The sequence below is a fragment of the Pistacia vera genome, unplaced genomic scaffold (assembly GCF_008641045.1).
Source record: "Pistacia vera cultivar Batoury unplaced genomic scaffold, PisVer_v2 Contig57, whole genome shotgun sequence".
Lineage (NCBI taxonomy): Eukaryota > Viridiplantae > Streptophyta > Magnoliopsida > Sapindales > Anacardiaceae > Pistacia > Pistacia vera.
In genome coordinates, this window is record NW_022196412.1 from 370,620 (window position 1) to 393,547 (window position 22,928).

Sequence of the window (22,928 nt, forward strand, 5' to 3'; positions counted from 1 at the left end):
TCCTTGAAGTTTCCCGTTCAATTCCATGGCAAACTTTTTGAAGAAGACGTTAACTCTGTTACATAGCAAATTCGAAAAGAAAGAGGAGAAACACCATAGGGATGATGAGGAGGAGAAGAGGATTTGGGAGTCACTTTCGGAAGATATATTAGGCGAAATTATCCGCAAATTAAGTTTACATGATGCTCTTAGTATGAGTAGGGCTTGCATGTCCTGGAGATCAGCACTGCAAAACAATGTCCAAAACATTGTCTACAAAACAATGTCCAAAACATTGTCATCTGCAAACGTTGTAGTTGCAGGAATTATTTTTCCATATGATAAGTTAGTAACTTGTAGGCCAAAAGACAAGAGTTGGACCATCTGGGATTATGATCATTTACGAGACATCATATTTTCTATTGGAATATTGCATGCTTTGATATACACAGAATTACATTCTCTTGAAACACATCCATTGAGGGTAGGGTATATGGATGTTATTCTCAAATTATTATCAGTCCCTCGTCTTGATATCCAACAATATAATGAAATTGAATTCGAATTAGGATTGACATCAGTTTGTGAAGGGCTTGTGTCATATTTGGTGGAGTCCAAAGGCGAAATTTTACTTGTTCAAAAGATGTTTGAACATACAATTACTCGAATAGGCTACTATGAGTCTATGATCATTATGATACTAGTTGTGGATTTATGTATGACTTAACTCGTGGATTTTATATGCTAAAGATTGGTTATCCTACTATCGCATTCATCAATACAACTAGGTTAAATAGCTTGGATGACCAAATATTATTTGTGTCACAACACAGTTCATACATTTTAGATAGAAATCTCAACGACTTGGAAGGGATATTTGTGTCACAACGCAGTTCATACATTTTAGATAGAAATCTCAACGACTTGGAAGGGAATTGCATTTTCTTTTTGGATGAGAATGATCATGTTAACGATGAAGATTATGATCAGGGAGAAAATAGTCAATTTTATGAACCACATCCCTCTGGCGAATCAGGTATTTTTAACTTTAAAGATAAAAAAATACTGCACACTCTCCCAAGTTTCAAGAATTTACCACATTTTCAAATGTGTTGAGTAAAAACAAAGTTGAAGAATCCATAGGTTTTATTTATCTTACATGTATAAAGTCTTTATTCCCATTATCATTTTTCTTAATATTTGGGTTGCTAGTTATGCGCCAATTAACTGTAACAGTATATATGACTTGAAGCTTCATAAAGCTTCTAATTGCAAGACAGATTTAATAATATATTTTGATTGTTATCCTTGTACAGTTTCAATTCATCATATGAGGACACTGCACCAATCTATGAACTCTTGTGAGTACTAATTGGTTGGTTAATGGGCAGATGTGAATGATGAGGAACCTGGTTTTGCTGTGGAGGAAGTAGATATCTGTCACAGATGTCAGAATATCCTTTATTAAAAGCTTAAATTACTTGAAATTTGTTGTATCCAGTGACATATGACTTTGAGGATTGGTCATGTAATTAGATAGGAAGAGTTTTTAAATTATGTTGTATGGTTGAACTCAAATCAAAGATTAGAACGATTAAGAAACTTTAAATAAGTTATTTTATATGTACAAAGAATTTTTTTTAATATTAGAATCCTTTTTTCTAATTTACAACTAGACAATTTATTTTATATTTATCTTTAAATTTATAAATACTTTATTTTGAAAAGTTCTTCTGTTTTAATAATTTTTACATTCCTGAGTTAAAATAAGCTAATTAAGTAGATTTCTGAATACGAGGACCTATTGCTTTTATTGGGCCAGTATCAGCCCTTTGGATCAGGATCAGGATCATGGAGCACGGTAAAGTGCTTTTGTCCTCAGCGATTGAAATTGACGACCAGCCCAAGCGCGTATAGGAAATTCAGTCAACATCTCTCTCACCTGCTAAATTCATATTCATTCACCAATAATTGATTTGGTGCCTACAAGTTGCATCACCATCACCATCACCACCACCACCACCACCACGCTCTGCAACCTTTGATCTTAATCCAACATCTCTCACTTCTCTAAAATAAAATGTAACAACCTCAGCTTCTAAAGCCTCCCTCGTCGGCTGGCTTCTGCTGCAATCATGGTCTCTTCATCACAAAAAGGCCTTCACACTCTCTTATCAGCCAACCTCAAAAAGCTAACCATCACACCACCCTCCGCTTCTTCTCCCGACTTCGACTTCTCTGAAGTTTTCGGACCCTTAACTCCCCACCACAACAACAACAACTCCGCCCAATCACCTGCTTCCACGTCATCAGCTTCCGCTTTCTTAGCGGACCCACCTGTTATCTACAACCGTTCCCACTCCTTCGTGGGTCCATCCCCTCGCTACACCCTCTCCTCTTCTCTCCCTCTCCAAATCCAAGAACTTGAAAACGAAAGCCTTGAAATTGCTAGTGAAAGTGAGAGTGAAATTAAAAGCGAGAAAAAGATCGGGCCGGGAGATTTTGAGATACTGAGAGTTGTAGGACAAGGTGCGTTCGGTAAAGTTTTTCAGGTGAGGAAAAAGGTAGATAGAGATGATATTAACGGTGGTGATAGTGATGGTGATGGGGATGGGGATGGGGATGGGATATATGCAATGAAAGTGATGAGAAAAGAAACGATAATAAAGAAGAATCATGTGGATTACATGAAGGCTGAGAGGGATATTCTCACCAAAGTCATGCATCCTTTCATTGTTCAGCTTCGCTATTCTTTCCAGGTAATTTTTTTAAAGTTAATTGGATTCAATGTTTATTTAGTGTCTATTTACTGTTGTTTTATGGATGAACTTTCGCAGACAAACTGTAAGCTGTATTTGATCTTGGACTTTATAAATGGAGGACATCTCTTCTTTCATCTGTATAGGCAGGGGATTTTCAGGTAATTTGTTTTAAACTTATGAAATTTCCTTTGTGAAGTATGTTCAACTGTTTTGATTGTGACTTTTGGTTTTGTGTATGTCTTGAGTAGTGAGGATCAAGCTAGGATTTATACTGCTGAGATAGTATGTGCTGTTGCACATCTTCACAAGTGTGGGATCGTGCATCGTGATCTTAAACCTGAAAATATACTCATGGACGTTGATGGGCATGTAATAGACCTCTTGTACTCAACTTTATGCTTTTAAAATAATGATATTAATTTAAGCTATGAGTTATTTTACCTTTTTGTTGAACATATGTTTAATTCCTAAATGTGATGCTTGTTTTATAGGTTATGCTAACTGATTTTGGACTGGCAAAGGAAATTGATGAATCAAGCAGATCAAATTCAATGTGTGGGACAACCGAGTACATGGCGCCGGAAATTTTACTTTCTAAAGGCCATAACAAGGATGCGGATTGGTGGAGTGTTGGAATACTCCTGTATGAAATGTTAACTGGGCAGGTAAGACCATCTGTGGAATATGCAATGTATATAGATATGTTTGTGTGTGTAAATTTCAACTTTTATTGCTGGTAACTTACAAATTAATACTGCTTGTCTGTATGCGAATAATCAGATGAATTCTTTTTTGGTGTAACATACTTGTACAAGTTTATGAACCACTTTTTTATCCGGTTTTTTCAATTACTTTGCTTGAATTGTTATCCAGTTTTCTTTTTTTTAGGAATGTTTTTAGATTGCTTACCCATTACACAGAGGATTGCCCGTGCCCTGTTGATGTTTTTGACTGACTTATTTAAATTTGTTGTCACTCTTTCTTTCTGGCAGCCACCATTTACTCATGCCAATAGGCAGAAGCTTCAGCAGAGAATTATCAATGAAAAAGTGAAACTTCCACCATTTCTCACCGGCGAAGCACACTCGTTGCTCAAAGGAGTAAGAATTCCATTAGCCCAACACCCCCAACCCCACCCCCCCTCCCCTTCTCCCTGTCCTTTTTTAATTTACAAATTGATGGCTAAAACAATGGAAAATCTTTTTGTTTCAGTTGCTGCAAAAGGATCCAACTAGAAGGTTAGGTAGTGGACCCAATGGAGGAGATGACATCAAACGTCATAAATGGTTTCGGTCAATCAACTGGAAGAAATTGGAGGCTAGAGAACTGGTGCCAAAGTTCAAGCCAGATGTGAGTGGAAAAGATTGTACTGCAAATTTTGACCGGTGCTGGACGACAATGCCTGCAGATGATTCACCAGGTACTACACCGACAGCAGGTGAGCATTTTCAGGGGTATACTTACGTGGCACCTAACCCCTGGCTTTCATCAGATGACAGAAAAGTTCACAACCAAGGAGAAATAAAAGAAAAATAAGAGATCGATAATGAAGGGTAAATGAAAGAAGTCATCTGTCTACATTGTGATGTTAACTCATTGTAAGTTTTTTTTTTTTTTTTCAACCAGAACACAAAATGATACAATATCTACATTATATGTACTCTCTTAAACTGTTCTCATACAAATGACCATAGATTTTCATTCAAGGGGTTTGTAAATGCTCTCATCTGTTGTATTTGTAGATGGCAATAATCCCAGCAGATTTTTAATTGAATAATACTTTTTTATATTAAATTGAAGTGGATTCCGGTCAGAGCTCTTGAGTACACTTTATTCCTTGTTAGAATGAAATATATTTTGATTCTTTTGGTCCAAATATTTAATCTAAGAACTATATGTCAACGAAAATATCTGAAGCCTTATTATTAAATCTCAACCCTTTGTTGTAATCCTGACATGGTAGTGTTTTCCCGAGAAACCAACAGTGGTTTTTAAGATAGAAAATCTTAAATTTCTTGACTGTGTGAGGCAAGACAAACAAAACATGAGCTGGACATGGGATGGAGAAAGTTGGCTGAAATGGTAACGAGGAAAAAAAATAGACTTCATTGCAGTTGTATTGACTAGCCTGAGCTAAGTTGAATTTGCAGAAGGATTATGGTTTTGATGTTGTAAAATAAGAAAAATCAAAAGATAGGAAACTAGATAGAGCTGTATAATGGAGCAGTTCCACTATGATAACGATAAGGTTTATTGGGTCAAGCTGAGGCAATCAGAAATTGAATCCTCTTAATGAGATAGTATACACATTTGATAAAGAGATACTTGGGCATGGCCGAACAATAATGTCTTTCTTGTTAAGCCCTTTTATCTCTTTAGGTAAATTGGAGAGCATCGGAACTGGATAAGGTTCTTAAATCTGATTTAGCACCAATTAAAGCATAGCAGAGTACTGATCTAAAGCACCAAGATGCCTCATGGGTGGCCTTAGTTACAGTGTATTTAGGGACAGAAAGCCATAGGGTGGTTGGTGGATTCCCTCCATGGCTTACTCATGACGGCGATGTAAAACTAGTGACGTTGAGCAGTGACGAAAAAGTCAAAAGAAGCCATTACAAAGAAGAAAGCGGAAAAAGGGCTGTGTAGGGAGAATCTTGTTCCCCGGGACCAAGCAACATATTGCGCTTACACACCTCACTTAAATGCGCTTAACTGCAGCAGCATACCACAGAGAACTCGAATCAGTTTTACCTTAAACAAATTAGGAAAAAGGATCATGTGAATATATAGATATAATCCCAGTTTTCTCTTCCCTGTAAATTACGTTGATCGCCGAGTGTGCCGGTATCTGGAGGAAAGTTATGTGTATGCATATTATGCCATGTGCAATAAACACTTCAAGATATCTAAAGAGGATAGATTCTTCCCAGTGAGGTTTCAACCTTCAGAAAAGGATTTCATTTCCAATGAGAAAGGGATCCACATCCTCAGATTTGGTTGGTTGTCGGTTGTGAAAAAGAGTTAGCACAAATCTAGATGACCCCATTTACTGGACCACTCTATAAACCCCCTAAAATCCATTGCTTCAAAACCAAGTTTCATAAGCTTATTTATAGACCCTGTCCATCATTCAATCTTCAATCATCTCATTTTGTTCTAGGCGTGTAGTTTGTGTTATACTTTTTTAGAGTAGCCATGAGAGGTAAGGATAGAAGCAATTCTCTTCGTGATAATTCAATGAAGATGGTGGTCAATATCGTCAAACAGTCATCTTTTTCCATTGCCAACATGAGTCTTGGAGTTGCCAAACCTTCCACAACTGCCAAAGATCTTGGACTTAGGAAAGGCTCTATCGCGGGTGATAATGAACCGCTGCTTCCTCAGTTTCCGGGGAGCCAAAAGTCAGAAAAGCCATGGAACAGTCCAAAGCCTATTTTCTTGATGGAGCCAAGCGGAGAGGATAAGTCTTCATATGCGAATAAATTGCATGAAGAGAAATTCGCTAACTACATAATGAAGGTGCACCAGAAGAACCAAAGTTTTTCTGAGGCATCAAATCTTTCACAAGACATACTGCCACCTCCACCTCGCGCAGTGATGTAGCCAGTTATATCTTTGTTATGCATTTAAATTATGATTCCAGTTACCCTGTTTAGAATAAACCACTAAATAAAACAAAATATTTTGTAGTAATTTTTCTTTATTGTCGATTTTTGTTTTCAGAAGTGTACATATAATTAATTTCTGTATTTGGTTTTCTTTTATCCCTTGTTGCCTGGAGCTCATGGGGCAGGACATTATAAATGCTCTGTTTGTACTATATAATTTTTGTTGTCTCCTTCTATTTAAAGATAAATTTTCCATTGTGGATTAGTCTATGCTTAATCATAGAGATATGATACAGACATCATATCTTGATTGGGGATAACATTACAACCACTTGAAAGATTCCAATCCCTAAAATACTAATATCTCTGATAGAATTACTCTGTTTTCAGGAAATGCTTTCCTGTCAATTTAGATAAATCTCAAGAATCAGGGGAATCTATGATCGATCATGTAGGTCCTGGAAGAAGTAGAGAAGGAAGGGCAAGCAATCTTGGTCTTTGATAATATAAACAACCCCACGTGATTTCAATAATATCTAAATCAAAGACTATTGCAAAAGGATCTTTTATTACTGTTTATGAGGAAGTTTGTTGATAAAATTTTACTACTGTATAAAAGAAGTAGCCAGTATTCAAATTCCAAACTCTATTGTTCTTTATTTATATAATGCAGAGATAGTATGAACTTTTTTTCTAATCCCATAACCATGATGCCATAATACCATGCCCACAAAGTCTGATAAAAAAAAGGTTTGATGTTACTTACAATCTTATATCACCAAGGAGATCCTTTTAATGTTCTTAGTTTTTTGTTCAATATATATATAAATGACAACACATACATCTAGGGGTGGGAAAAAAAAAAAACCAAAAACTGGACTGAAACCAAACCCAAAATCCAGTTTTTTTAAAAACCAGTTCGGTTTCGGTTAGAAAAATAATTGAACCGGTTTCCGCTGGTGGTTGAGTATGGTAGAAGGTATCTTGTGTGTTGTGTTTTGCAAAACTCTGTTTTTAAATTATTTTTTATTTAAAAACTGGTTTTCCAAACCAAATTATCGGTCCGGTTTACAACCAGTTTAAGCTGTAAATCGGTTCGATTTTTTGCTTTAACCAGTTTTTTCCACCCCTAAAATTATCATATCAAAGTAGACCAGGACATAATCTATGAAACCTTGTGAAAGGATCATGATTCCATAAATGAATACAATATAATAACATTTATGATTCTTATATTTTTAATATAGAAAAATTAATAAAGATGGTGCATGAATATGAATATGGAGAAGAAGAAAAAAAATATTTAATAGGAAAGAAACAATGTAATGAGAGTTTTAGAAGAAATGGATTACAGAGAGTAAAGCAAGCAAGAAGAATCTTCATTTAACAACCACCTGGTTAACAAAAGTGCCAGATTGAATTACCTGGAATTTATACTCCATCATTATGCAAAAAACATTTTCAAAAGGAGACAGCATCTTTAAAGTCTATTACCAGGCATTTTCCTTTCTGTGTCAACTAAGCCAATCATCTTGAAATAGTATTTTATTAAAGAAAACCGCCCAACAAATTTCTAATTGAAAGTTTTGTCTTCAGGATATCACACAACTTTTTCTTGCAAAACCACTCAACGAATTACTTCATTACAGACTTTCAGTGCAGCTCCATGAGGATCTCTATGGGGTCCAGCTAGAATACTACAATCTCTCCATTTCAAGGAAAAGTAGATAGCCAAAGATTGGTTCTTTAATAAAGCGTGTATTGAAATGGATATCTGGTCTTATAAAATAAGTGAACCCCATAAAGAAAATTTTGCCTTGGCTTTGCTTTAATAAAGCAGGTTCCTCCTACGAGATTTTATATAGATTTGTATGCGTTTATTCATTTATTGCTTGGAAGCAAAAAAATTCATAGTTTAATCCAAACCCATTTCGTGTGTTGCCAAGCAATTGCTTCAACAGTTTTCGGAGACTAGGTAAAAGCTACAAGAAATGTTGAAGTCAATGTGTTCCTTCTCTTCTGTTTTTCAAATTGCCCAGAAACTGCGTTTTTGAAACTTTTTGCTCATTTTATTCATAGCAATAATCTGTCACCAAAGTATCTATAACTGTAGTTGCTATTTATTTACATAATAATCTTTAAATTGTTCCTGAATTGCATATAGGTTTTTATCTGCTAAATGGGTAGCTTCAGTAGCTTGGGGATTCATTTCATTTATCTTTGTTTACGCATTCATGATGTTACTGCCGGTCTCCCAAGTTGCGCTTTTGAGAAACAAAGCAACTCCAAGAAACCGAAAAAGGAATTTCGAAGACAATCCCAATTTTCTTTATCCACGCATCCATCACACCATTTCCATTGGTACCACCCAAGAAAAAGAATTCAAACAGGCAAACAATGTCTCAACCACACTTGAAGTTGCACACAGTTTTTCCACTTTTTTTCTTTTCTTTTTTTTCTGTCGCCTCTTATCGTCATAGTTCTAATTCAATTTGCTAACCTCAACCAAACTTACAGGGAGTTGGTTGGTTTAACAAAATTTCCTATCCAATGTAATTAAAATCAATTGCTCCTTCAGTGCCGTCTTCAAACATATTTAGAAAATTGTTTAATTCATATATAGCTGAAAATTGCACATAAGCAGCGTAGGCCCCCTTCCACCGCCCGCCATGCAAAGTGGAAGCTCAACATAAACGTAAAGTAAACATTGATGATTAAACCACAATACCCCAAATCTCAAACTCTCTTTGTTAACAAATACCCATCGGATGGGATGGGACTGATTTTAGTCCACATTCATTTGGCAGCCGCAATTTTGAGTGATTTGAATGACCACCACTCATGTTTTTCTTAACTCCTTTTCCTTTTGAACAGTAATAATATCGTAATGGAAAAATAAACAACTGTTTCTTAATTCGTGGTAAAATACAATTTTTCAGATAAGGAAGATTATGGCTATTGAACCAAGGAATTAACCTTACGATCAAGAATTTTTACTTTCTTTATTGATTTTTTGAGTTCTAACTATCTTGAAATTACCTGTGATTTACCTTAAAACATTAGATTTGTAAAATATTTAATAAACCCCAAAGATTAACTTAAAACATTAAATTTGTAAAGTATTTAATAAACCCCAAAGATTAACTGGGACAGGCATATATTCTGCAAGGCTCCAACCCAGTTCAAGACGGTCTAGGATTGGTTGATATGGGGGAGAGAATCCAAGCCCCAAAAGGCAAAGCCAAGTTTTGAAAATAAAATCGTTTCAACTGTAAGAATCCTTCTTTTCATTATTTTTTATTTTTATTAATCTTTCTTGAATACTCTTAACCTAAACACCAAATTCATGTGAATAATAATAATAAAGGTCTTGTCAACTGTGCTCAAAGCTCAGCTTCATGTAAATTGCTTTTCCACATAGCAAAAATTAGTCTAATACTACCCACTAGAAGCCGCTTGTATGGAGGAAGGCCCTTTCACCATAGAAATCATCGAAGTCACCCACCTGCAGGAGATAACAAGCCCTATAAAATTGACATGACAGCATCCTTTGCCTCTTTAATTAAAGACCAATCGAGCCATAGATGTAAACCCACCACACAAATGACAACTCACTTTGCTCTTTATATAAATCCAAAGATAAGGTATCCTCTGTGTGCCCCATACCATACCACCAGTCATTAAAAGGGTACATCTATCCAAATCCATTAATGAGGACCATATTCAATACCACATTCATTCCCAAAATTCAATCACATAAAAAAGAGAGAAGATAAAAAAATGCTTCCCTACCACTAACATCCAACTTGATATTTTCCTTCATAAAGTGATCAACACCACTAGATGTCAGACAACAGATCTACCAAGATCATAATGAAAGGAGAATATAAGGTTTATCATCAGTTATATTAATTATACTGGACAAACAGACAAATTAGCAAGAATTAAAGATAATTCCATCATAAAACCAACAACACAGCAACAGGAAATCATAGTCTTTTTCATGCTCTGTACAACAACAAAGGATCATTAACAGTCACCTAATTATCTTATCATCATCTCCCTCTAATTATCCACCTTTCCTTCAACTCTTATTTCCCTTCTCAAGCAACACTGATCATGTTATTGCCATCCCCATTATTTAAGGTGGGCATCACCTGAAAAGCTGAATGCCTTGATGATGAAGATTCCCTTTGACCCGACGGCAAGGACAGCTTAAGGGACAATGGCGATGGATCCATCATTAGATTCAAATTCAAGTTAAGATCGGACATTTTTACAGCTTGAGGAGCTGGAACCACAGGAATTGGGCGGACGAGATTTGTCCCCATTATGATTGATTGATTGAGTTGTCCTAATGTCAGATTTTCCATTGGATTCTCAGTCGTTACCGGTAAAGCTACAGGCACAGGACGCATCACAGCAAAGTTGTTTGTTTCAAGCTGCTGCAGAGTCGCCGATGTATTGTTGTCTAGCTGATCAACTTGCTCATCCTCTATTGGAATATCCGCCACCTGAAAGAGTTCAACCCACAAAATCTTAACTTTGTTAGGTTTATGATCTATACTTTTTACAAGTTTGACATGAGATCCAAGAAAAAAAAAATATTTTTCTCATTGTTTGAATTGATTGATTTGAGTCAACTTATTCAGATTCAACTTCATTTTATTATAGTTTCTCAATGTTTGAATTGATTGATTTAAGTCAACTAATTCAGATTCAAGAAATCAAAGTGAAATGGTTACCGAATCTGTAGTGATATCAAAGAGGCTAGATCGGCGGCGTCGACGGTTGAGATTGCTCCGGCGAAGAAAGTACTTCTGAGCATGACTAGCCACCTGTGTTGGAGTTCTTGTCTTAACGAAATTTCTAGATATTCCTCTCCAGTCTCCTCTCCCTACTTTCTGTAACCCTAACAAGAACAGCTTATGCTCTTCCTCCGTCCAAGGCACTCCTAATATTATCCAATTAAATTAAATAAAAAAAATCAACAACAAAATTGTAAATTCATGAGACTAAAACTTAAACAAAAAGAGATCTGAATCCAACCTCGCTTCCGCTCGCGACTCGCTCTAGAGTTCGGAACAGCGTCGTCAGCAGAGGCGTAACCAGCAGCCACCACGTCATCCTTCTTGTTGTTGTTGTTGTTGTTATCGTTACCGTTGTTTTCATGAGGTTGTTCATACTGAGACAAGTTATTCATACTCACACTCTTCCTCATGGAATCCACCACCACTCTCACGCCAAACAACATAATCTCGCCGCCGTCGGTGACGGAGGAGCCACTGGTATCCGACATCGTACGAGTTGATAAAATTTTATACTGTATAAAAGAAGTAGCCAGTATTCAAATTCCAAACTCTATTGTTCTTTATTTATATAATGCAGAGATAGTATGAACTTTTTTTCTAATCCCAAACCATGATGCCATAATACCATGCCCCAAAGTCTGATAAAAAAAAGTTTGATGTTACTTAAATCATATCACCAAGGAGATCTTTTAATGTTCTTAGTTTTTTGTTCAATATATATATAAATGACAACAATACAATCTAGGGGTGGAAAAAAAAAACCAAAAAATGACGAAACCAAACCCAAAATCGTTTTTTAAAAACCGTGGTTTCGGTTAGAAAAATAATTGAACCGGTTTCGCTGGTGTTGAGTTATGGAGAAGGTATCTTGGTGTTTGTGTTTTGCAAAATTTTCTTAAATTATTTTTATTTAAAAAGTTTTCAAACAAATTATCGGTCCGGTTACAACCAGTTTAAGCGTAAATCGGTTCGTTTTTTGTTTAACCAGCTTTTTCCACCCCTAAAATTATCATATCAAAGTAGAACGGACATAATTATAACCTGTGAAAGGATCATGATTCCTAAATGAATACAATATAATAACATTTATTATTCTTATATTTTAATATAAAAATTAATAAAGATGGTGCATGAATATGAATATGGAGAAGAAGAAAAAAAAATTTAATAGGAAAGAAACAATGTAATGAGAGTTTTAGAGAAAATGGATCAGAGAGTAAAGCAAGCAAGAAGAATCTATTTAACAACCACCTGGTTAACAAAAGTCCAAAATCCATATCCATTATGAAAAAACATTTTCAAAAGGAGAAGCATCTTTAAAGTCTATTACCAGGCATTTTCCTTTCCGTGTCAACTAAGCCAATCTCTTGAAATAGTATTTTATTAAAGAAACCCCCCAACAATTTCTAATTGAAAGTTTGTCTTCAGGATATCACACAACTTTTCTTGCAAAACCACTCAACGAATTACTTCATTACAGACTTTCAGTGCAGTCATGAGGATCTCTATGGGGTCCAGCTAGAATACTACAATCTCTCCATTTCAAGGAAAAGTAGATAGCCAAAGATTGGTTCTTAATAAAGCGTGTATTGAAATGGATATCTGGTCTTATAAAATAAGTGAACCCATAAAGAAAATTTTGCCTGGTTTGCTTTAATAAAGCAGGTTCCTCTAAGAGATTTATATAGTTATTAGTTGTATGCGTTTATTCATTATGTTGGAAGCAAAAATCATAGTTTAATCCAAACCCATTTGTGTGTTGCCAAGCAATTGCTCAACAGTTTTCGGAGACTAGAAAAGCTACAAGAAATGTTGAAGTCAATGTGTTCCTTTTTCTGTTTTTCAAATTGCCAGAAACTGCGTTTTGAAACTTTTGCTCATTTATTCATAGCACATAATCTGTCCCAAAGTATCTTAACTGTAGTTGCTATTTATTTACATAATAATCTTTAAATTGTTCCTGAATTGCATATAGGTTTTATCTGTAAAGGTAGCTTCAGTGCTTGGGGATTATTTCATTTATCTTTGTTTACGCATTCATGATGTTACTGCCGGTCTCACTCCCAAACAAAGCAACTCCAAGAAACCGAAAAAGGAATTTCGAAGACAATCTCAATTTTTTTCTATACACCATTTCCATTGGTACCACCCAAGAAAAAGAATTCAAACAGGCAAACAATGTTCAACCACACTTGAAGTTGCACAAGTTTTTCCACTTTTTTTTTTTTTTTTTTTCTGTCGCCTCTTATCGTCATAGTTCTAATTCAATTTGCTAACCTCAACCAAACTTACAGGGAGTTGGTTGGTTTAACAAAATTTCCTATAAAATCAATTGCTCCTTCAGTGCCGTCTTCAAACATATTTAGAAAATTGTTTAATTTATAGCTGAAAATGCACATAAGCAGCGTAGGCCCCCTTCCACCGCCCGCCATGCAAAGTGGAAGCTAACATAAACGTAAAGTAAACATTGATGATTAAACCACAATACCCCAATCTCAAACTCTCTTTGTTAACAAATACCCATCGGATGGAGGGGAGATTTTAGTCCAATTCATTTGGCAGTTCAAGGGGTTTGTAAATGCTCTCATCTGTTGTATTTGTAGATGGCAATAATCCCAGCAGATTTTTAATTGAATAATACTTTTTTATATTAAATTGAAGTGGATTCCGGTCAGAGCTCTTGAGTACACTTTATTCCTTGTTAGAATGAAATATATTTTGATTCTTTTGGTCCAAATATTTAATCTAAGAACTATATGTCAACGAAAATATCTGAAGCCTTATTATTAAATCTCAACCCTTTGTTGTAATCCTGACATGGTAGTGTTTTCCCGAGAAACCAACAGTGGTTTTTAAGATAGAAAATCTTAAATTTCTTGACTGTGTGAGGCAAGACAAACAAAACATGAGCTGGACATGGGATGGAGAAAGTTGGCTGAAATGGTAACGAGGAAAAAAAATAGACTTCATTGCAGTTGTATTGACTAGCCTGAGCTAAGTTGAATTTGCAGAAGGATTATGGTTTTGATGTTGTAAAATAAGAAAAATCAAAAGATAGGAAACTAGATAGAGCTGTATAATGGAGCAGTTCCACTATGATAACGATAAGGTTTATTGGGTCAAGCTGAGGCAATCAGAAATTGAATCCTCTTAATGAGATAGTATACACATTTGATAAAGAGATACTTGGGCATGGCCGAACAATAATGTCTTTCTTGTTAAGCCCTTTTATCTCTTTAGGTAAATTGGAGAGCATCGGAACTGGATAAGGTTCTTAAATCTGATTTAGCACCAATTAAAGCATAGCAGAGTACTGATCTAAAGCACCAAGATGCCTCATGGGTGGCCTTAGTTACAGTGTATTTAGGGACAGAAAGCCATAGGGTGGTTGGTGGATTCCCTCCATGGCTTACTCATGACGGCGATGTAAAACTAGTGACGTTGAGCAGTGACGAAAAAGTCAAAAGAAGCCATTACAAAGAAGAAAGCGGAAAAAGGGCTGTGTAGGGAGAATCTTGTTCCCCGGGACCAAGCAACATATTGCGCTTACACACCTCACTTAAATGCGCTTAACTGCAGCAGCATACCACAGAGAACTCGAATCAGTTTTACCTTAAACAAATTAGGAAAAAGGATCATGTGAATATATAGATATAATCCCAGTTTTCTCTTCCCTGTAAATTACGTTGATCGCCGAGTGTGCCGGTATCTGGAGGAAAGTTATGTGTATGCATATTATGCCATGTGCAATAAACACTTCAAGATATCTAAAGAGGATAGATTCTTCCCAGTGAGGTTTCAACCTTCAGAAAAGGATTTCATTTCCAATGAGAAAGGGATCCACATCCTCAGATTTGGTTGGTTGTCGGTTGTGAAAAAGAGTTAGCACAAATCTAGATGACCCCATTTACTGGACCACTCTATAAACCCCCTAAAATCCATTGCTTCAAAACCAAGTTTCATAAGCTTATTTATAGACCCTGTCCATCATTCAATCTTCAATCATCTCATTTTGTTCTAGGCGTGTAGTTTGTGTTATACTTTTTTAGAGTAGCCATGAGAGGTAAGGATAGAAGCAATTCTCTTCGTGATAATTCAATGAAGATGGTGGTCAATATCGTCAAACAGTCATCTTTTTCCATTGCCAACATGAGTCTTGGAGTTGCCAAACCTTCCACAACTGCCAAAGATCTTGGACTTAGGAAAGGCTCTATCGCGGGTGATAATGAACCGCTGCTTCCTCAGTTTCCGGGGAGCCAAAAGTCAGAAAAGCCATGGAACAGTCCAAAGCCTATTTTCTTGATGGAGCCAAGCGGAGAGGATAAGTCTTCATATGCGAATAAATTGCATGAAGAGAAATTCGCTAACTACATAATGAAGGTGCACCAGAAGAACCAAAGTTTTTCTGAGGCATCAAATCTTTCACAAGACATACTGCCACCTCCACCTCGCGCAGTGATGTAGCCAGTTATATCTTTGTTATGCATTTAAATTATGATTCCAGTTACCCTGTTTAGAATAAACCACTAAATAAAACAAAATATTTTGTAGTAATTTTTCTTTATTGTCGATTTTTGTTTTCAGAAGTGTACATATAATTAATTTCTGTATTTGGTTTTCTTTTATCCCTTGTTGCCTGGAGCTCATGGGGCAGGACATTATAAATGCTCTGTTTGTACTATATAATTTTTGTTGTCTCCTTCTATTTAAAGATAAATTTTCCATTGTGGATTAGTCTATGCTTAATCATAGAGATATGATACAGACATCATATCTTGATTGGGGATAACATTACAACCACTTGAAAGATTCCAATCCCTAAAATACTAATATCTCTGATAGAATTACTCTGTTTTCAGGAAATGCTTTCCTGTCAATTTAGATAAATCTCAAGAATCAGGGGAATCTATGATCGATCATGTAGGTCCTGGAAGAAGTAGAGAAGGAAGGGCAAGCAATCTTGGTCTTTGATAATATAAACAACCCCACGTGATTTCAATAATATCTAAATCAAAGACTATTGCAAAAGGATCTTTTATTACTGTTTATGAGGAAGTTTGTTGATAAAATTTTACTACTGTATAAAAGAAGTAGCCAGTATTCAAATTCCAAACTCTATTGTTCTTTATTTATATAATGCAGAGATAGTATGAACTTTTTTTCTAATCCCATAACCATGATGCCATAATACCATGCCCACAAAGTCTGATAAAAAAAAGGTTTGATGTTACTTACAATCTTATATCACCAAGGAGATCCTTTTAATGTTCTTAGTTTTTTGTTCAATATATATATAAATGACAACACATACATCTAGGGGTGGGAAAAAAAAAAAACCAAAAACTGGACTGAAACCAAACCCAAAATCCAGTTTTTTTAAAAACCAGTTCGGTTTCGGTTAGAAAAATAATTGAACCGGTTTCCGCTGGTGGTTGAGTATGGTAGAAGGTATCTTGTGTGTTGTGTTTTGCAAAACTCTGTTTTTAAATTATTTTTTATTTAAAAACTGGTTTTCCAAACCAAATTATCGGTCCGGTTTACAACCAGTTTAAGCTGTAAATCGGTTCGATTTTTTGCTTTAACCAGTTTTTTCCACCCCTAAAATTATCATATCAAAGTAGACCAGGACATAATCTATGAAACCTTGTGAAAGGATCATGATTCCATAAATGAATACAATATAATAACATTTATGATTCTTATATTTTTAATATAGAAAAATTAATAAAGATGGTGCATGAATATGAATATGGAGAAGAAGAAAAAAAATATTTAATAGGAAAGAAACAATGTAATGAGAGTTTTAGAAGAAATGGATTACAGAGAGTAAAGCAAGCAAGAAGAATCTTCATTTAACAACCACCTGGTTAACAAAAGTGCCAGATTGAATTACCTGGAATTTATACTCCATCATTATGCAAAAAACATTTTCAAAAGGAGACAGCATCTTTAAAGTCTATTACCAGGCATTTTCCTTTCTGTGTCAACTAAGCCAATCATCTTGAAATAGTATTTTATTAAAGAAAACCGCCCAACAAATTTCTAATTGAAAGTTTTGTCTTCAGGATATCACACAACTTTTTCTTGCAAAACCACTCAACGAATTACTTCATTACAGACTTTCAGTGCAGCTCCATGAGGATCTCTATGGGGTCCAGCTAGAATACTACAATCTCTCCATTTCAAGGAAAAGTAGATAGCCAAAGATTGGTTCTTTAATAAAGCGTGTATTGAAATGGATATCTGGTCTTATAAAATAAGTGAACCCCATAAAGAAAATTTTGCCTTGGCTTTGCTTTAATAAAGCAGGTTCCTCCTACGAGATTTTATATAGATTTGTATGCGTTTATTCATTTATTGCTTGGAAGCAAAAAAATTCATAGTTTAATCCAAACCCATTTCGTGTGTTGCCAAGCAATTGCTTCAACAGTTTTCGGAGACTAGGTAAAAGCTACAAGAAATGTTGAAGTCAATGTGTTCCTTCTCTTCTGTTTTTCAAATTGCCCAGAAACTGCGTTTTTGAAACTTTTTGCTCATTTTATTCATAGCAATAATCTGTCACCAAAGTATCTATAACTGTAGTTGCTATTTATTTACATAATAATCTTTAAATTGTTCCTGAATTGCATATAGGTTTTTATCTGCTAAATGGGTAGCTTCAGTAGCTTGGGGATTCATTTCATTTATCTTTGTTTACGCATTCATGATGTTACTGCCGGTCTCCCAAGTTGCGCTTTTGAGAAACAAAGCAACTCCAAGAAACCGAAAAAGGAATTTCGAAGACAATCCCAATTTTCTTTATCCACGCATCCATCACACCATTTCCATTGGTACCACCCAAGAAAAAGAATTCAAACAGGCAAACAATGTCTCAACCACACTTGAAGTTGCACACAGTTTTTCCACTTTTTTTCTTTTCTTTTTTTTCTGTCGCCTCTTATCGTCATAGTTCTAATTCAATTTGCTAACCTCAACCAAACTTACAGGGAGTTGGTTGGTTTAACAAAATTTCCTATCCAATGTAATTAAAATCAATTGCTCCTTCAGTGCCGTCTTCAAACATATTTAGAAAATTGTTTAATTCATATATAGCTGAAAATTGCACATAAGCAGCGTAGGCCCCCTTCCACCGCCCGCCATGCAAAGTGGAAGCTCAACATAAACGTAAAGTAAACATTGATGATTAAACCACAATACCCCAAATCTCAAACTCTCTTTGTTAACAAATACCCATCGGATGGGATGGGACTGATTTTAGTCCACATTCATTTGGCAGCCGCAATTTTGAGTGATTTGAATGACCACCACTCATGTTTTTCTTAACTCCTTTTCCTTTTGAACAGTAATAATATCGTAATGGAAAAATAAACAACTGTTTCTTAATTCGTGGTAAAATACAATTTTTCAGATAAGGAAGATTATGGCTATTGAACCAAGGAATTAACCTTACGATCAAGAATTTTTACTTTCTTTATTGATTTTTTGAGTTCTAACTATCTTGAAATTACCTGTGATTTACCTTAAAACATTAGATTTGTAAAATATTTAATAAACCCCAAAGATTAACTTAAAACATTAAATTTGTAAAGTATTTAATAAACCCCAAAGATTAACTGGGACAGGCATATATTCTGCAAGGCTCCAACCCAGTTCAAGACGGTCTAGGATTGGTTGATATGGGGGAGAGAATCCAAGCCCCAAAAGGCAAAGCCAAGTTTTGAAAATAAAATCGTTTCAACTGTAAGAATCCTTCTTTTCATTATTTTTTATTTTTATTAATCTTTCTTGAATACTCTTAACCTAAACACCAAATTCATGTGAATAATAATAATAAAGGTCTTGTCAACTGTGCTCAAAGCTCAGCTTCATGTAAATTGCTTTTCCACATAGCAAAAATTAGTCTAATACTACCCACTAGAAGCCGCTTGTATGGAGGAAGGCCCTTTCACCATAGAAATCATCGAAGTCACCCACCTGCAGGAGATAACAAGCCCTATAAAATTGACATGACAGCATCCTTTGCCTCTTTAATTAAAGACCAATCGAGCCATAGATGTAAACCCACCACACAAATGACAACTCACTTTGCTCTTTATATAAATCCAAAGATAAGGTATCCTCTGTGTGCCCCATACCATACCACCAGTCATTAAAAGGGTACATCTATCCAAATCCATTAATGAGGACCATATTCAATACCACATTCATTCCCAAAATTCAATCACATAAAAAAGAGAGAAGATAAAAAAATGCTTCCCTACCACTAACATCCAACTTGATATTTTCCTTCATAAAGTGATCAACACCACTAGATGTCAGACAACAGATCTACCAAGATCATAATGAAAGGAGAATATAAGGTTTATCATCAGTTATATTAATTATACTGGACAAACAGACAAATTAGCAAGAATTAAAGATAATTCCATCATAAAACCAACAACACAGCAACAGGAAATCATAGTCTTTTTCATGCTCTGTACAACAACAAAGGATCATTAACAGTCACCTAATTATCTTATCATCATCTCCCTCTAATTATCCACCTTTCCTTCAACTCTTATTTCCCTTCTCAAGCAACACTGATCATGTTATTGCCATCCCCATTATTTAAGGTGGGCATCACCTGAAAAGCTGAATGCCTTGATGATGAAGATTCCCTTTGACCCGACGGCAAGGACAGCTTAAGGGACAATGGCGATGGATCCATCATTAGATTCAAATTCAAGTTAAGATCGGACATTTTTACAGCTTGAGGAGCTGGAACCACAGGAATTGGGCGGACGAGATTTGTCCCCATTATGATTGATTGATTGAGTTGTCCTAATGTCAGATTTTCCATTGGATTCTCAGTCGTTACCGGTAAAGCTACAGGCACAGGACGCATCACAGCAAAGTTGTTTGTTTCAAGCTGCTGCAGAGTCGCCGATGTATTGTTGTCTAGCTGATCAACTTGCTCATCCTCTATTGGAATATCCGCCACCTGAAAGAGTTCAACCCACAAAATCTTAACTTTGTTAGGTTTATGATCTATACTTTTTACAAGTTTGACATGAGATCCAAGAAAAAAAAAATATTTTTCTCATTGTTTGAATTGATTGATTTGAGTCAACTTATTCAGATTCAACTTCATTTTATTATAGTTTCTCAATGTTTGAATTGATTGATTTAAGTCAACTAATTCAGATTCAAGAAATCAAAGTGAAATGGTTACCGAATCTGTAGTGATATCAAAGAGGCTAGATCGGCGGCGTCGACGGTTGAGATTGCTCCGGCGAAGAAAGTACTTCTGAGCATGACTAGCCACCTGTGTTGGAGTTCTTGTCTTAACGAAATTTCTAGATATTCCTCTCCAGTCTCCTCTCCCTACTTTCTGTAACCCTAACAAGAACAGCTTATGCTCTTCCTCCGTCCAAGGCACTCCTAATATTATCCAATTAAATTAAATAAAAAAAATCAACAACAAAATTGTAAATTCATGAGACTAAAACTTAAACAAACAGAGATCTGAATCCAACCTCGCTTCCGCTCGCGACTCGCTCTAGAGTTCGGAACAGCGTCGTCAGCAGAGGCGTAACCAGCAGCCACCACGTCATCCTTCTTGTTGTTGTTGTTGTTGTTATCGTTACCGTTGTTTTCATGAGGTTGTTCATACTGAGACAAGTTATTCATACTCACACTCTTCCTCATGGAATCCACCACCACTCTCACGCCAAACAACATAATCTCGCCGCCGTCGGTGACGGAGGAGCCACTGGTATCCGACATCGTACGATGAGAAAGAAGAAAATAAAACAGCAAGTTGAAGAAAAAGAAATGAGTAAGTTAATGTAGACTGTGATATGAAGAGCTGGAACTTATATTTATAGAACGGGATGACTGATGTGGAATTGACAACTGGTAGCATGTGTGTACGGTTCCCACGTGGCATTTATTGGTTCGTCTATTTGGCTTAGTTGTGTGATGTCTACTGTATATTTATCGGCTCAAATTTTTTTTTTTTTATTAATTTATTTATTTCTCGTACTCCTCTACCATCTAATTATTTGATGAAACAAATTTGAATAGCACGAAAAATGTAAAGATAAATTGAATGTTCACGTTTTGGTTTAACTAATCACCCACCATTTATGTATTAATAATAAGAATTTCACGTTTAAATTAGGCTAATCTGACAGCAGCTTTGCATTATGTCGGCATATAATTGAGCTTGCATGGCCACTAGTGAAAGCACAAGTAAAAGCTAACAAAAATGATAATTGATGAAATGGGTTTTTTCTCATAAAGAGCAAACTACAAGTTCTCACCGAGGTTTAGCAAAATGGCAAATTTTTTGATTTTATATATCTAAATTTTCACTCTTAAATAACATAAAATTATTAAATACGGTTAAAAGGTAAAATTGATATTCAAAATCTTATATCTCAATCAACCAAAATCGCATTAGTTAGGTACAATTCGATAACTAGACCTCTACATGATTCAAACTTCATCACTCTCCTTAACCACATCAAACCCAAACCTAAACCCATACCCTGAAATCAAAACACCTTAGATCCAAAAGCTAAAACAATTCAAGAATACTACGTGCGACTGTCGTCTCAAGCCAATCTGATCTGATTTTGACGTCGTCGGACACCCCCAACACTACCAAACAGTTCTCTTAACCTACACACCAAAACCTTCATCCCCACCCAGAAACACCCGTCAATTGTCGGTCGCCGCTCATCTAGGGTAGGATGCTTCAAGCCAATTTCCATTCAATTCGACACCGAAAATCAACTCCCAACACCACCATTCACCTCACCAACTTCCACTCGCCAAATCCCTTATCATCCCCACCAAGATCTCTCATCAATCGCCAATCATCGCTCATCTAAAGTTTGCGCGTTTCAAGTTGATTTCGATCGATTTTGGCACCAAAAATCAACCCTAACACCACCATTCACCTCATTGGCTCCACTAACAAAACCCATATAGTCCTACTAAGATCAACTATCATCGCAGTGCCGCTCATCTAGGTTCACGTGCTTCAAGCCAATTTCAGCATTGAAAATCAACCTCGACAACACCATTCACTCACATGCATCCCCCTACCAAAACCCTCATATCCTAGACCATGATTGACTATCGGTCGCCATCCACTACTCTCGAACAATTCTGCGCAACAGTGTGATTGGGTTGATCGAGTCTTTTTTGGAGTTCATTTGAAAGGAGATTGATTGTGTTTGGAGTTTATTTGTATTGTTGATTGATTGGGATTTTCGGCGGCCTTTCTCACCATAATTTTTGGCTAGCGATAATACATGTGAAGATAGAGAGAGTGAAGAGAATTTGAGATGAGTTATTTTGAAATCAAAAGTTAAAGGTTTAAGGGTAGTTTGTAAAAACTTTTTATACTATGTCAAACCTAAAAATTAACTAATTAGAACCTAAAATCAAAAGATATATTAAGGGTGAAAATATGAAATAAAAGATTGAAACTAGCCATTTCGCTCATCCTTATGTGGGAACATGTCATTTACTCTCTCATAAATAAATGAGAAGCACATGATAGTGCGCGCAACCTTTCTGAGAAAAATAATATCTTATCCTATCTCTTACTTTTTATTGTTGTGAGTTTAGTCAACCCAGCTTGTCCAATCAATTTGACTTAAAAAATTAACTTAATCATGTGAATAAGTACTTCGTGTTTATATTAATTACACGTCTATTCGAATCAACAAAAGCTTGACTTGAGTTTAATTAGTTTATTATTCTTAAGGAAT

General features: G+C 35.7%; 2 protein-coding genes across 2 annotated transcripts; one reads left to right on the plus strand and one right to left on the minus strand.

Moving 5' to 3' along the window:
- The first annotated feature begins 1,939 nt into the window (after nucleotides 1-1,939).
- Nucleotides 1,940-4,355, plus strand: LOC116108843 (serine/threonine-protein kinase AtPK2/AtPK19-like). Its single transcript, XM_031395078.1, has 6 exons — nucleotides 1,940-2,738; nucleotides 2,817-2,899; nucleotides 2,990-3,110; nucleotides 3,233-3,406; nucleotides 3,734-3,841; nucleotides 3,954-4,355. Exons 1-6 carry the CDS (start codon nucleotides 2,115-2,117, stop codon nucleotides 4,275-4,277), a joined length of 1,434 nt encoding a protein of 477 aa, XP_031250938.1. The 5' UTR covers nucleotides 1,940-2,114; the 3' UTR covers nucleotides 4,278-4,355.
- A 5,705-nt stretch (nucleotides 4,356-10,060) lies between these two features.
- Nucleotides 10,061-21,000, minus strand: LOC116108764 (transcription factor MYB1R1-like). The gene is made up of 4 exons (XM_031394999.1): nucleotides 20,927-21,000; nucleotides 11,399-11,646; nucleotides 11,095-11,303; nucleotides 10,061-10,863 (listed from the first exon to the last, which is right to left on the minus strand). Coding segments are annotated over exons 1-4 (870 nt in total). The 5' UTR covers nucleotides 20,929-21,000; the 3' UTR covers nucleotides 10,061-10,452.
- Between the last annotated feature and the right edge of the window lie 1,928 nt (nucleotides 21,001-22,928).